Below are 17,240 nucleotides of genomic sequence, written 5' to 3'. Positions count from 1 at the left end.
GGGTGAGCGCAGTATATTTTCTCCTTCCTTACATTACAAAAATCACACACATCTCTCACATGTAACAATATTTTATATATATATCGACTTTCACTAAATACTGATGTTACCGGTAGAAAAAATTATAAAGGTGTTGCATGTAGTCTTCCGCGATGAGATTTCTAACACTAAACTCTTTTTCAAATTGGACCAAATAATTCATGAGAACTGCAAACAAACCAACTCTTGCAACTTCATAATATTAGGAAATATTTAACCATGCATTCCACAAAATGCAGTATTCATTGAAGCCGATGGTATTTCCCTTGATATATACTCTGCCCGCGTGTTCATCCGCATTGCGTCGAAACTAATGCTCTTTACAGCAGTTTAAATGTACGGAAACTAAACATACGGGCGTTGGAAGAACTTTCTTTCTTTGTGATTTTTTGGTAGTAAGTCTGGCTACCTGCTGATATTTATGGCTTTGTTTACCTTTGGTCTTTTAATACGTATTGAGTAGCTGTTCCCTGCAGCTTAAAACAATTTATTTTTATACAATAGGTCGAGATAAGAAAATCTTTGATGGTGGGTAAAATTTTTTTCTTAAGTACCTATATACAAAAAAATTACAATATTTCCTGAAAGAAAACCATACTTCGATTTTTGGCTAATGAAGTTCATCGTCATGGCTTTAAAGTGTGCATTAATTAAGACAAGACCCAAAGTGGTTGGATACTCAAACAAAAAAGTAAACAGTATTCAATCTCAGAAACTAGGGCGCTAACTTATTAACTAAAACCATGGAAGAAGAAAATATAACATTTAGAAGGAAGAACACTGATTTAAACATCTCATGTACAAGTCTGGAGGACAGTTCCTTTTTGTCAACGAACACAAATGCAAGAAGCTTACCCGACTTGTCGACTTTTAACTGTCAGGAAATTTCATATTTACAAACTACTATCAATGATCTTAAAGAAAAACTAGAAAGTGCACATATGGAAATAGAAAATTTAATACTGGAAAAAAGCGCTTTACAGAACAAACTACAAGACAAGGAAAAAAAGATTCTAAACTTAACTAAGATATGTTCACCAATAATTACCACTCCAAAGAGAAAAACTAGAAACATCACTGAACCGAAGACTCTACAAATTCAAGTGCAACAAGAACCAGAAAAGCCTACGCTCAAAAACACTAATATTACCTCTCAGAAATGCTTTTCAACAAATACTGCCAAATTAAACACCGAGATGAAACCGTTAACGGAGAATGTAAATATAAAACGTACCACAACCTTTACGGCTCAGCACATTGAGAAAAAGACTATGTCAACCAACACGCCTATCTGTTCTGCCAAAAAAGTATATCCCAATGGGAAAATACACATACTTGGTACCCAACAAATTGTAGGGTTGACTAAGCGTTTACATGAATTAAGACTAAATAGCTTATATGAAAAATATTCTGTAGAAGGAATTACTAAACATTATGCAACAAGTAAGCAATTGTTAAATACAGAATTTCAGTTCAAACCATGTGATAAATTTATTATTTGTGTAGGAGAGAATGACTTTAACCCTACTACTACGTTGAGTGAACTTTATATGTTTATAAATAAATACAATAGCTGCCCGATTATCATTCTAAGTGCACTTGAGAATAAATACCTGAATGAGAAACTCCTTAACAATAATTTAGAATTAATATGTAATAATAATAAAAATTGTTATTTCTTGCGAACTCATAGCAATACTTGTCACAAACTGAATGTTCTAATAGACTCTATTGATTATGAAAATAAATATTTGAATTTTAAGAAATCATCGCAATCGAAGTGCGCCGAATTGCCATCATATTTTAATACAAACTTGAGCACCAAGCGAACTTACAGACCACCACACTCCTATAGCTACAAAAGACCAACAAATAATTGCTTTCGCTACTAATAATGATAACGTACCCAAAACAAAACTATCCCCGAGCAAACCAGTGAAAATACTGAATAATAATAGTGAGTTAACCCAAGCTGAAGTTCAGGATTCCATTAGTACCGAAACTAGTAGTAGCACCCTAAATATTCTTCACCAAAATATCGCGGGCTTGAGGAGTAAAAAGGAAATGTTAGAAACTACGATTGAAACTTTCCTGAATAAAAGGAAAACTGTAGACGTATTGTGTTTAACAGAAACGTTCATTAAATCAGGTGAGGAGAGTAGTGTATTATTAAATAATTACAAACTAGCGGACTGGTATTCAAGGAAAAATAAAAAGCGTGGTGGAGTTTGTATATTTTGCCTAAACCACATTGAATATAAAATATTAACTCAATTAAAGAAATATGCATCAGAAAATGACTTCGAATGCTGTGGCATTGAGCTCACACAGTATAATATTATTATAATAACCCTTTATCGTACACCAAACTCAAATCCCTTCGTTTTTATAAGGAATCTTGAGGTAATGTTGTGTAACCTCCGTAACAAATCGAAAAAAAAATTAGTTATACTAGGTGACATGAATATAAATATATTGAGCAACAAATACAGTAGAAATAACAAATGCAAGGAAGAATTATTAAGAACGGTGAACCAATTTGATCTAGAAATTCATATAAAACAACCAACAAGACGAAATGCATGCTTAGATCAAATAATAAGTAATTGTAAAAACTCAACATGCGAAGTTATACCACTAGGACTATCGGACCATGAAACAGCACAAATGATATTGATACCAATAGAAAATAAAAATCCGCCTGTACGTTTCCGCACCATTTACAGAAATGATTTTAGCGTAGAAAATAAAGATAAATTTTATGATTGCTTATCAAGTCTTTCGTGGTCAGAAATATATAATGACCAGGAAGCAAACAACGCCTTTAATAACTTTCACGAAACACTCGTATTGTTCTTTGATTTGTGTTTTCCAAAAATTGCGATTAAAATTAATCTCATAAAAAAGTATACGAAATGGATTTCTAGGGGTATTAAAACCTCAACAAGAACAAAGAGAGACTTACGCTTTAAATACTACACCAAACCTAATACAGATAATAAATTAAAATATTTAAAATATAATAAATTACTTAGGAAATGTCTACAAAAAGCTCAAAAACTACATTACACAAAATACATTAACAAAGCTAAAAATAAATGTAAAGCGTCATGGGATCTAATAAAATATAATACAAATAATAATAATCATACTAATGAATCGAATATTAAAGAAATTGAAACAGAAAGTGGACCTCTAAAAAACCCTACTGACATTGCAAATTATATAAATGACTACTTCATTAAAATTACAAACAATGACTTCGACCTAAACAATAACAGCTATAACATAAATTCAATGAATTCCAGTATGTTTCTAATGCCAACTAACTGTAATGAGGTACAAAAAGTAATAAAATCACTAAAGGATACTAATTCCACAGGCTATGATCAAATACCCACAAAAATCATAAAATTCATAAGCCCTATCATTGCTCCTATTCTTGAACACCTTATAAATTTGTCACTATATACGGGAGTGTTTCCTGATAAATTAAAGATATCAGTAATTAAGCCAATTTACAAAAAGGGAAGCAAAAAACTTGTTGATAATTATAGACCAATAGCTCTACTACCTATACTCGCGAAGATCTATGAAAAAATTATGCATTCTAGATTAACCAGTTTTATTGATAAATTCCAAATACTGAAAAAGGAACAAAACGGTTTTCAAAAAAATAAATCAACAACCTTAGCGGCATTTACATTAATGAACCTAGTTTCTCAAAATATTGACAATAAAATTCCAACAACAGTTATATTTTTTGATATGTCAAAGGCCTTTGATTTTGTTTCACATGATTTGCTCCTGAAAAAATGTGAAAAGTTTGGAATACGTGGCAAAGCAAATGCATGGTTAAAAAGCTATCTTACAAATAGATCACAATTTGTTGAAATCACTGTAAATAAAACAAAACAAAGTGAAATGGTATATAAGTCTAGCTTAGGTCACAGTCGCACCGGTGTTCCCCAGGGCAGTATATTAGGCCCCCTACTGTTCCTACTATATATAAATGACTTAATTGACGTTACAAACTATCCTTGCATACTTTTCGCAGATGACGTGTCGGTCATAATCCCAAAAATAAATGAAAATTACAACATAGAAATAAATAACACAGTCAACAAAATTATAAAATGGATGGAGAGTAATAACTTAAAACCTAATATAGGAAAAACTAAATACATTCAATTTACCAACAAGAACTGGAATAAAATAAAATTAAAAATAACCTATGAAGACAAAGTAATTGAAAAAACAGATAATATAACTTTCCTTGGCATAGTGATAGATGAAAAATGTTCCTGGAGTAACCATATTAATAAAGTATGCGAAAAACTTGCTAAGTTTGCTTATGCTCTCTGGCGCCTATCCAATCTTACAACTAAGCAAGCCACGTTACAGGCTTATCATGCGTATGTTGGCTCAGTATTACGCTATGGAATATTGGTATGGGGCAACTCGGTGCACATCGAAAAGGCTTTAATATCCCAAAAACGATGTGTGCGTGCCATATGTAATGTCGACCCACTCACATCCTGTAAGCCATTATTTAAGAAACTTAGGATTTTAACAGTAGCTTGTGTTTATATTGAAGAAATCTGTAAATTTACCAAATCTCACTCTGAGTTGTTTGAAAAAGTGGGAGATAACTGCAATTTTAAAACTAGATTTCCAAACAAATTAACTCTTCCAAAAATGAGAACGGAACTATACAAGCGAAGTTGTTTTCCCATGTGCATTCAAATTTATAATAAACTTCCTGTAAACATTCGGGAACTACCAATGATTCGGTTCAAGAAGGCATTACGCAGATGGCTAATTGATAATCCCTTCTATTCCATTAAAGAATTCCTACAGTATAAGTTCCCGAAATAATTGTATATTTAAGATAAAATGTTTTTTGCATGTCATTATATTATGACTGAATACTGAACTAATTGACATTTTGTAACACCTTGTATATAACTGTATTCATTTGCAAATAAATCCTTTGACTTTGACTTTGACTTTGACAAAATATACCCATAGTATCGAATACCGTGTCAAACATTCCCAAGTACCCCAAAACATTTAAACTCCATGTTCTAATATCTCCAACAATCCAAGAAGGTCTAACTAATATATGAGAAGTTGATAACTCTGTTTACGCAATACGGGGACAAGTGGCTTCCCCGTCAATACTTGGAACCGTTCGCAAGCAATTTGCCAACTTGCGAGAGAAGGCTCCGACTCAAAGTTTTGAGTGTTGACTGGTAAATGTATATGGAGATATGCTGTATCGATATTTGATATGGAATTGAATTTGCTGAAAATAGGTGCAAAGAAGGTCGTGTTGGAAAATTTATATGAGGTGCATTGCTGTAAGTATACAGCTGCCTCGATATGCTTAACTATATCCTAACCAGAAGTGACAATAAGGGTTTGTATTCTATTACTAATATTATAAAACTGAAGCTGTCTATTTATTGAAGAAGGCCAAAGACCCTTTCCATGTAGGTCCACGACACGGCTGCCGTGTCGTATGAAGTAATAGTGTATATAGAGCTACATGTTCAGAGAGCTTTCACGTGGCAGGCCGTACCGTCTGAAAGCTATTTGTCAAAGACTAAAGCCTATTTTTTATCCTTTTACACGCAGAAGTTCCCACGGGTGCTAGGAACCGGTAGAATCTACGGCCATCATAATGCGAAGTACACTTTAAGACTTACCAACACAGATCTAGATCCAACTTTACTGAACTGAACACTCTAGAGGGAAATAATAACTCCTTCACAGAATGAGGCCGGTATTATAGAGATCGGATATTCCATTGTTTCGCTATCTGGGTTGCAGAGAGCTGATTAATTGTTATCTTAGTAGGGAAGCTAGGCGAAGGATTGTTGGCCTTAATACCTCCTAACTTTGATAAATTGACGAACTTTGATGTACACTAAGTGACATGTGTGGTTCGCGAAATGCGTGAAAGTTCATTAGCAGGAATTTCCATTTAGTACAAGTAAAAGCACTGACAATGACAAAATAGCAAAAGAATCTCTCCCGTTTTTCCTCACAAGAAAAAGTTGACAAATTAACCCATTGGAACATTTGAGGACAACTGTCAGACACAGACATGAAACTTCCCTAAGAACAAACTATGTCAACAAATACATCAAATAAGGTCCGAAAACAACAAAAAGAACCCTAAATTTCAATTCAAATTACAAGTTACACGTGGTCCCAATTTCATCAGAATCCATTCACAAATTTTTCCCAAACAGACCTTCCCCCACAAGACCACGTTTTGGCTCGTGACGTCACAATCACGTGCAAAGCCAGGCGTTTTCCCTTGTATTGTTGGCAGTCGGCTGCAGGGGCACGTTGACTGAAAGCGAAGCCTTACCTACTTAGTATTTACTCGTATTTTCTCGAGTTTTTTATTAAAATGCTCACGTTTTGTGACGAAATGTTTTACCCTTTTCCTGTTGACAAATTGATGGAGCAAGAATAGGTATTTTTGGGGATTTTGGCAAAAAGGTGGTCTAATGATATTGATGCCCCCGTTGGCACAAAGGTCACCATGCTGGACTGTCGAACTGATGGTCCCGGGTTCGGTTCGTGGTATGGTTAACATTTGTGTGATGAGCATGTTTGTTTGGGGTGGTCTGAATGAATAAACATTTATAAATATTATATGTAAATATAAATATTATAAGTAGTTCATCAGTTCAGTTTATCAGAAGTCACCCATACAACAAGCTAATAAATAGGGCTTACCATGGGGCTCACCGGCCGTGTGTAAAAGGTGTCCCTATATATTTTAATTTATTTTGTCGAAATCACGTTCATATTAATTGTATCTGAATCGTTGGTAAAGGACAGTTTACACATATCTCATTCCCACAACTTGGGAACCCCTCAATAAAATCCTCTAGCGTGAAAGCGGTGTTTCATTGAAACATAAGACCTTGCACGTGGAGCCTTGTTCCGAAGCCCCACAAGGTATCATGGAATTGTGTTAAATACCTGCTGACGATAAATATTTGTATCGATCTACGCGACATTAGCTGACCTATTTGGTAACATTTAATGCTCTCTTTCTGGGTTAGCAGAAATAAAGGCGCTGAGAAATTATGAAATTAGCTAGTGTGTTTGTGTTCATGTTAGATACATAAGTGTGGTTTCATTTCGGCTTACCTACTTTGTTATATATGTTTGCCCATTACTATTAATTTGAACCAATATTTTAATTTCGAAAAGGTTGACTATTAATGTAAAACAATATTGTAATTTCGAAAAGGTTGAAATAATTAAATCTAAATGTAAATGCAGTCAATGGGAAAAGATTGTTTCATAAATAAACCGACCGACTTTTGTTTAAGTCTTGTTGGAATCAGCTTATGTATATTACAGGGAATAACTGCTTCAGAGCCTATTTTGCTGTATTTTTTGTCGTCATAAACACAAGCTTTCTCCAACCTATAACCATCCATCCAGCATATACATTAAAACTCCACAGAAAATATTGACATACCGGATTCCAGGAAAAGTGAATTTGAAGGTTCGTAATATGGTAATGTACATGTAAGATATAGGAAGGAAAAGTCGCCTTGTTACTTGTTCCCCCAGTTGTGACTTTCTAAGACGCAGAAAATGTTCTGAAAACTTTTACGTTTGATGTTATTCAAATAATCAGAAAAAGAAGTCCTACTAAGTATGAAAGTAAAAATATTTTTTTGTAAATCTACTTTTAATGGTACACAGGTAAGGGTCACTCATCATATGCCGAGCCTTTTTCCAACTATGTTGGGGTCGGCTTTCAGTCTAACCGGGTGCAGCTGAGTACCAGTGTTTTACAAGAAGCGACTGCCTATCTGACCTCCTCAATCCAGCTACCCAGGCAACCCAATACCCTAGGTAAGACTGGTTGTAGGTCGCGGCACCTACAGTTTAATGTGCCCTCCAAAAATCCTACCAAGTAGGAAAGTAAAAAAATATATTTTCGTAAATCTACTTTTAATGGTGCACAGGTAACTTGGCCACTATTTAGGCCAACTAGCCGTTAGTTGAAGAAATAAATTGATTGCGTGATGGATGACCAGAGATTTTGGGGCACTCAGAATTAATGGAACCAAGTGATAATACTAGAGTGATCCAGCAAGTTTTCATGAGTCAATACCTTCCTTTTAAAATGCTCTACAAAGAATATTTGTCCGTCACTTTGTGATAGCACTTTTACCTTTTTTCTCGAATAACGTGAACAAAGCCTTGTTGAGTGTGAAGCGTATTTTATTTTAGACTAAATTCGCCGATGGCAGCTCGTGCGAGATTTTTGCTAAGATAATGTATATTTTTTGAGGAAGACAAAGAAACTTGTATTGACTCCGGTTTTCCAATACAATTTAATAGTAATTTCGAAGTAATTGTTTGGAAGGAAACTGGTGAAAAAAGGAATATTGTTTTAGAAACGTAGGTCTTTTGATTTGGGATTAAAAATAGATTTTCTTAAGGTTTCGTTTTTATATCGTTGGTATCGTCCAATTTACAATAGCTATCTCAATATTTGTTGGTAATTCGAGTTGTATTGTATTTACAATATAAAGGGTGCCTTCTACCCTAAATGAGGGATCAAAAACATGAATATTCTTGTTTGTAAACCACCTCTTTACTAATGGGTCCACAAAAAAAAATCCAGCGTTCTCTATGCTTCGTTTCTCCTCCCCTTAGAAAATGAATAAACATTTTTGTGATCACTTTTCCTTATTTGGCTAGAATTCCGAGAATTTTTGCTTCTAAGAACAAGACTATGAAGGACTGAGATAAACTTTTGTTTCCATTGAAGTGCCTATACAGCACATACATAGGGCTTATCGAAATAACCAGGATAAAAAATTATGTCCTATTTTCAATGTGAAAACAAAAGCGCTAAGTACCTAGTCAGTTTTTCTACTACGAATTGGTAAGCATTAGTATTGATTGATGCTGAAAACTAGGTAATGATGTCTAGCTAACCTTTTTCCAAAATGAGTCTTCGAAATAGCTGTCAAAAATAAAAGCCTTATAAAAATAGGTACACAAAATGCTTTTAAAAAATAAAGCTACCGTCTACCGTAAGCTTTACGCGTTATCTCATAAACCAGATTATGAATTTCGTGACGTTTCGCACGACGTAATTCATGTTCCACGTCGTATAACCTACTTATCCCCAAAAAGGTATTACTTAAGCCACATTTGGTAACAATATCAATAAACAAACATTCTATGATGATTGCCTCGAAGTAGGCACTATTAGCTATACTCAGAGCAAATATATCAGGTTTCTAATATAATATTATGGTCGCTACACGCCCATTGATATTTTTTGTTTCTTTGAGAAACGACGTAGGATATGCGTTGTGGAATTCGATATGTTTGTAAGCCTTTGTTTTGGTTGGTTATTGTATTGTTATGACGCGTCTAACTTATTTTAATTTCAGTGCGAAAGAGCGTGTCTAGGTCTGTATAATCCTACTATTCATGTGTACTATGTTAATCTCTATATTTTAAAGCTGAAGAGTTTTGTTTGTATCATCATCCACTATCACAATTTTATTTAGGGCTCAACGGCATGTCCTCGGTTATCAAACCATAGATTCTTTTTAGCCCCATGTATCTTTATAAAGTCGTTTATATCTTTGAAAACTGGACTCAGTGTCAAGTCTTCAATTAGCTTGGTACGTAAAAACCATGTCATGTTACCTTTCAAAGTATTTTCAGCCATTATTGTTAACGTTACGTAATTCAACGGGCGTCGAAACCACTCCATTGATTGCGGTCCGATTACGCGAAAAAAAGGGATTCTCATACAATTTATTACTGTCATTCCGAACCGTGTAAAAAATAATGTTTCGGCTTCACGAGCTGAAAGTGTTGGTAATTGACAATGATATCGCGTTATATTTTGTGTGATCGAGTCATTTCGCGTGTGTGAACTTTATTTGAATTAAAATGAAACAGTTTTTCATAGACTTAATGGCCTCCTTTATCAAATATTTTTATTACGGTATTGTAAATGTGTATTGTATTGTCTAAACTAAACACACTTGAATAATTTGAATTAAATAAAATATCTCATAAAATTATAAAGAATTATAATGATAATAGAAAGGTCTAAAAGTCACGAGCCTTGCGTTTACAATGTCTTATGTGTTAAAGTAACCCACGCAAAAAATGCCTTTAGCCAACATCAAAAAAAAATAATTTTTATACATCAAATATATTTATATAATATTAATGATTAACAATATAACTTCCAAAATTCCCAACTTCTTCATATACCTTCATCTTTTCAAACACAAACGAACAAATGAAAATTAATTATTCCGATAGATATCAGTCGCCAAGACAGGTGAACCGTCTTCATGTACAATTTAATATTCATGTCTAATATTAGAATCTGGGTTAATATGCCGTGATTAAACGGCACAAATAAATGGCACAGCTCTGTTATTGATGAATATGGTTTAAAATGACGATACAGAAATAAATACAAAGCTTTATAGCTATTTTTGGAAGTATAATTACGTATTGAATTGGGATTCATCCCTTCATTCATGAAATATACTTCAAGGAACAGACAATGTTAAGTCGACCTCAAATAATGGGTATGGGGTTGGGTTAACATGAAGAAAATATCTATTTTAAGACTTTAAGTAAGTCACAATTGAGAATACTCTGTCACAATTGATTATACGCCCTGATTATGAAATACTTATCTACATCCATCCTATCCATCCTCCGAGCCTTTTCCCAACCATGTTGGGGTCGGCTTCCAGTCTAACCGGATTCAGCTGAGTACCAGTGCTTTACAAGAAGCGACTGCCTGTCTGACCTCCTCAACCCAGTTACCCGGGCAACCCGATACCCCTTGGTTAGACTGGTGTCAGACTTACTGGCTTCTGACTACCCGTAACGACTGCCAAGGATGTTCAATGACAGCCGGGACCTACAGTTTAACGTGCCATCCGAAACTTATCTACATAAAAGACTTGAAATCGGCAGATAGACAAACGTCATCTAGCAATCTTACTGCTATAAATGTTCAAATAAACTTAAAGAAAACTATTAAGAAAACACCCAAAAACATAAACCCGTAGGCCCCGTCTTTCCTTTTCTTCGATATAGGAAAAACTACATAAGTAGTTACTTCATCGAATTAATAAAAATAACACAAGTCAGTTGAGTCAATGACAATAAAATCTTCTTACCTGCAGGGTTGAGCTGCCTAGCCCGAGGAGTGACGGCGGGAGGCTGTTGAGCATTATGATTATCATCTCGAGGAGGACTGGCGACTGCGCCTTCCGAGTTATTGTTCACTGGGGGCCCTGGACCCTCGCCTGCCCCCGCTTCGATCTGCAGCTGGAAGGAGAAAGCTAGGGTGAGAAGTTGCTGGATTGTTCGAGAAAGTTCCGTAGACGACGAGGGCTGTTGAATGAACTAAGATTTAGTCTGAATTTGTCTGATTAGTGACTAATTCTTCTAGCTGTTGGTGAGTTGTTTCAGGATTTTCTATATTTAAAAGAGGAGATTTATTTCAGTGTTCTTCTAAAGATTTTACAAATTAGTTGAGATAGGCGAAGCGTACCATTAACGTTTAATTTGGGAACAGTATCAAATAAATATTCGGGGATAGAAACATATCTAGAGTAAGCAGTAATAAAAAATACAAGAAGTCTTATAGCAACAAGTTACCTACATTACCTACAATTGCGAAAAGACACAAAAAAATGCGTCAAAGTTATAAATAAACCAGGCTTACTTCCAAACCAACGAACAAAGCCTAAAAATACCGAATTTCATTCATCTTTTTGCTATATTTAGCTGAATGTCAGGCGACGGTCGCATTAGTATAAAGATTTTTTAATGGCAGGGCTGAAATTTGGGAAAAAGGTACCTACGTCATAGCAGTATTTTTTATACATTTTGCTTGAAGATTTACATGAACTCATTGTTTGGGATTTATAACTGAACTACCATTTTGCGTTGCCAAGTCGCTATCTAGCCTATAAAATCCGCCTGCAGACGGATCATCTGATGGCTAGTAATACACCAGAAGAGTCACAAGTATGTCGACTAGTTTTTAACAAGAAACCTCTATATTTCCTACTTATCTTCATTTAATCAAATTGGGCTGAAAATCAGCACTTTTTGAACTTCAAGTATATACAAAACACTTCCTAAATGTATTTTTGCTGGGAAGTAGAAGTGACGCAACAAAGTCCCCAGCAACATATTGTCTGTCTGTTTGGTTTGAAGAACCACAGATGTAATATTCTGTGTACAATTTTGTCGATGCAGTAATGTCCTCATAATAGAAAGCAGAAATGTGTATAGCAGTTTCTTTAATCTTCCTGTACACAAAGAACGAAACTTCTCTCATCAATATATGTAAGCTTAATTAACATTTATTAAAATTGGCCAAGGCGCTTCTTAAATATCTGTGTACGTTCGTAATTAAACGGCCTCGTATTTCGTGCACAAGTATTTTCTTTTGCTACGGGCTAATTACTTTTAGACTTAATTATAAATACACTTAATTTAAACTTCAATGGTTTCACAACTTCAGTGGAAACGTTTATAATTATTCTGCTTTGTAATTTTAGTGTACAAAGAAAGTTGTGTTGACGGTTTGTTTATTTTTAAAATGTTAAAGAAAAAATAATTGCCTTGATGTGGTTAGCAGTGAGACGGTGAAAGACCACGACAGTTGTGTACCAAATGACGTCCTATCGGCCGTTCGTATACTGCAGGCTACATAAATTTTTGATAGGCACTCGATAATGAGAAGAACACGAAGGAAGAAAACTAAAGACGAAAGCAGCAGCGAGCGTTGCAACGATAGCATGTTGTTTTCTAATTAAATAGTTTTGATAATAAATTGTATAGGTCTGTTTTAGTCTCAGATTGCGACTGAAGCCTAGGAAACTTACTACCCAGTGGAACATAAATTCTCCACTTAAGTAATAAAACGATGTACATTTCTAATTAAATTCAAGGCATAATTATTTTACAATGACGAATAAATTAGAGTAGTACAGCAATAATTTAGGAGCAAAGACATCGCGTGTTGTGTTGTTGTCGCATGCCAGAATATAAGGTTAACAATATTAACGGCCAGTTTCTTCATCAAAAGTTAAAGTTATGGCTAAAGTAATGTCTAAAGTAAAAGTAACGGTTAAATTCAATTTTTCTATTCGTTTTGCTGTCACTTTAGCCTTGAAAAAACGAATTTGACCGTTACTTTTACTTTAGACATTACTTTAACTTTAACTTTTGATGAAGAAACTGGCCGTAAGTGAACCATGGAAAATTAACAAATCCCGGTTTCGAAGCCTATCTGATGTTTACAGTACCTACTGTTATTGGGGACACGAAGATTGTCAGTTTTACTGGTTTCTTATTGCAAACAATCTGTATTGGAAACAAAATCGTTTCTTATAACAGAACCCATGCGCCTTATATTATAATTGCAATTAAGTGCAATCAAACAATTACAACGTCATCATAGCAATAAAAGCATAGAATTTGATTAATAGAACAATATTTTTACGTCAAAAATCTCCGTTCGCAAACGTTCTTTAGCATGTCACCGTAACAACAAATTAACAATTTGCATGCGATGTTAAGTGGTACAGTCAGCGACAAAATTCTATGAAAGTTTAAAATAACAAACTAAACGTGGCGATGCAGGTGGAAATAGAAATTCCGGTGAATATTTTTGTTAAATGATTTGCGGTACATGTGTAGTATTTGCATCTCGCGATATTAATTAATCTCTTCAGAGTTGTCACAACTATCAAAAGCAACAATCGTTGTTACAATTCCATGTTAATGTCCGCCGTTCAAGTGGATTTAACAAAACCATGTTTTACGTGTTCCATATTATACGCCCCTTAGGCGATAAGTTACAACCCACATGAAACCAAGAAAACATTGGCTTGTAGAATTTTAAATCCGTTTAAAAAAAATCGCTGAATTCAACGATATTCAGCGCTGACTGTACAATATTAAAAGGTACAAAAAATACAGTGATATTTAGTAACAGCGGCATTACGCTACCGCTCCGCTTGCACAGCATTGCGTGCGAACGCTGTTGTTATTAAGTTTGCAAGTTTGTTTGTTTTGGTAGGTACATCCATGGAACTGTTGACTGTTACACCAATAGAAAGGTATATAAGCATTAAAAATATAGACATATGTTTTCATCTTTTACAATTCCATAATAATGCACGTCAAGAAAATTTTTGATACAAATTTCCAAACCATGTTCTACTGCTTTTTATAAGTGATACCACAAAGCTCTAACAATAATCATGAAAATAACTAATTGGCAGATAAAATTTTTAATCATTTAAAAATCTACACTGAATTGGTTCAAAGATTTTTACCGCTGACTGTACAATATTAAAATTTACAAAAAATACAGTGATATTTAGTAACAGCACGAGCGCCGTTACGCTACCGCTTTGCTTGCACAGCATTGCGTGCGAACCTTGTTGTTATTAAGTTTGCAAGTTTGTTTGTTTTGGTAGGTACATCCATGAAACTGTCTGTTGACTGCTACACCAATAAATAGACAGCCTTACTTATAAACTTGAATTAAATAATAAGTAATACTTAAGGGCTCTTTAAGAAAATTCTTACTTATAAACGTTGCTTAAGCATGTCTTAACTAACATTTAATCACCACTTAAGGCTTTAAGTAGTGATTAGTTAAAATGTTGCTTAGAGGGTGATTAGAGATTTTTATAAGTAAGGGGGATAAGCATTAAAAATACTGGATTCATTTTCTGAGAAAATTTGAGTGGGAACTATAATCAGCGAATTTGGTCCAACGAAGGCCCAGCTACCTAAATTTTTTAAGTAGCATTAGTTGGCTATATACAATCTTCTGCAAACTAAAGCTTTTTTGAGTCTTTTCCCCTTCCTTTCCAATATTCACATATCAAGATACGAAAGCCTACCTATAACAATATTTAAAAACTGACTTTACAAAAAAGGATGAGGTTCGGATTAATTCTAATGTTTGTAATTTTTAAGGACCCTCTTATTCCATTAAACAAAATCATCAACAATCCAACTCCATCTATCTCTGTGAAAAACAAACCACATTTGTAATATTAGTTTAGGATTCAGTTGGAAAGCTTATATATCGGTTTCAATTAAAGATGGCGTATCGTAGTATTAAATACAAATAGACTGTTCTGTTTGTTCGTATTTGTTGTGTAATTGGGTCAGACAATCTAACGGATTAGAAGGACGAGTCTGCACGTAGGTTTGATGAGCTGTTTGACACACTGTCTTAGTTGAGGTACGTGATGGTTTCATAGGTATACAAAATGGATGGAAGATGAGAATGGATTGGTAACTGGCACTGATAAGATACTAATCACTAAGCGCTAATCACAAGAACTACTGGTCAGATTTGAAAATTTATGCCGCGTTAAGTAGCCCATTTATCGCGGAAGGATGCTTTTTATCGGGATACGCGAAGTAATTACTAAGGGACATGAGTGGAACTACTGGTGAAAGCTAGTACTACCATAAATAATGTATCTACATACAAACATAGATATATTGCAACGGTGTACTACACTACTACACAAACCACCAAACACCCAAAATTGCGATCCTAAACTATACTACAAACTAAAGGTACCATCCCGTCGGTCAGTAATGAGGTAATGACCCATCCCAATCGATTTCCACCTTCCCCTACCAATAAACCGGCTCCAGCTAGATACGTGATACATCTCTATAATATATTACACTCATGTACGAAAAGGGTGTACTCTCTTTAGAGATGACAAGTATATTAATTGCTCTCTCTCGCTGATCGATAGATGTTTGAACTTTGTGGAGGTGGGTAGAAATTTTAATTCACGAGATCAGTTAAAACCTTCACTAATATTATAAAACGAAAGTATTAGAAATGCCTGTCGGGTATTGGTAATCATAGCATCTGGAACCTTGTGAGTCTATAAAGAGCTTCTAATTAATCGTTGTGAGATAAATATTGATCAAATAGACATCATTCTGAAATTAACTTAAAAGAAGAGCTTTTTACAAGTGTTCTAAGATACGCTGACTTGGTTCATCAATAGACGCTGTGCTTCTTTTATCTGTTTCGAATAATACTATCTTTCCCAAAAATCTTTTCATAGCAACACACACACAGACCCAAAACTCATTCCTAACTAAACCCAAAGCAATAAATCAAAAATTACTGCAGTACTTCAGTTGAAACTTGTACACGCGAGCAAAAACCATATTGCTCCAACTGCAATTGATTGCTAGTACCACAAACGAGGTAAGCGATTAATAATACTCAATTGTTATGGGAGTTTAGAGTTAAGACTTGGTACAGCAAATTTTGTTATGCTTGACAATCATACAAGGTGTAAGAAGACGTGTAAAACACATTTTTTTATGATATATTACTTAAATATTTTTGAAAAACACAGAGAAAATATGGGGTTCTCTCGCTTCCAAGTTCGTAGATTTAGCTGGTTCTTTAAATGTCAGTATTATATAAAAACATAATGCAGCCTGCATTTATAACAAACCCACGCACTCATTGCCCTTTTTTCCCCTCTTGGCTTTGACTTTTTGAGGGTAAGGGAAAGTCAAAACAAATGTTAAAATATACCGTTAACATTATTTTCGCTTCTAATAGGAAAATTTTTACTATATCTTTGTTAGGTATCAATGTTTTTAATGCTGACTCTTGAAACATTTCGGCAACGAAAAATACGAATAATGAGAAGTGCCCAGCGGTTAATGTCTGTGACTGTACTTTTTTCCAAAATATTGCTTTGTTTTTTAAACGTATTTTTATTTACTTTATTAACATATAAGCTATCATTGTTAATATCAACCAAACTTTGCAAGTCAGTCCACGACAAGCAGCATTATAGGTATGTCAAACTCCTCACATCCAGCCATTTTTTTTTCCTTTTTACAATTCTTCAAGAACTTACATAACATTTAATATCGTAGTATATCGAACAGTCAGCTTCACGCTATGCATCATTCAACTGTCAGTACAACACGCTATGCTTAGTCTGACGTTGAAGACAGTCTGACGTCAGACCGTCCGACTTGGGCGAACTTTTCGACTTGCTTTCCCAAATTCAGTGCAGTTTTCATTAAAGCAGATTGTTTGGAAGTTTGCGTCACGAAAT

The 17,240-nt window shown here is 34.5% G+C and overlaps 1 protein-coding gene across 1 annotated transcript in view; it reads right to left on the bottom strand.

The window, feature by feature from the left end:
* The window catches only part of LOC124646183 (dual specificity tyrosine-phosphorylation-regulated kinase 2-like), a 68,919-nt gene that overhangs the window by 32,823 nt on the left and 18,856 nt on the right, over positions 1 to 17,240 (bottom strand). The window contains exon 2 of the mRNA XM_047186267.1: positions 11,265 to 11,415. Within this exon, the coding sequence (XP_047042223.1) occupies positions 11,265 to 11,415 (151 nt within the window). The remainder of the gene's footprint in view (positions 1 to 11,264; positions 11,416 to 17,240) is intronic.

The sequence above is a fragment of the Helicoverpa zea genome, chromosome 3, assembly GCF_022581195.2.
Source record: "Helicoverpa zea isolate HzStark_Cry1AcR chromosome 3, ilHelZeax1.1, whole genome shotgun sequence".
Classification (NCBI taxonomy): domain Eukaryota; kingdom Metazoa; phylum Arthropoda; class Insecta; order Lepidoptera; family Noctuidae; genus Helicoverpa; species Helicoverpa zea.
This window is presented reverse-complemented; position numbering and strand designations above follow the sequence as displayed.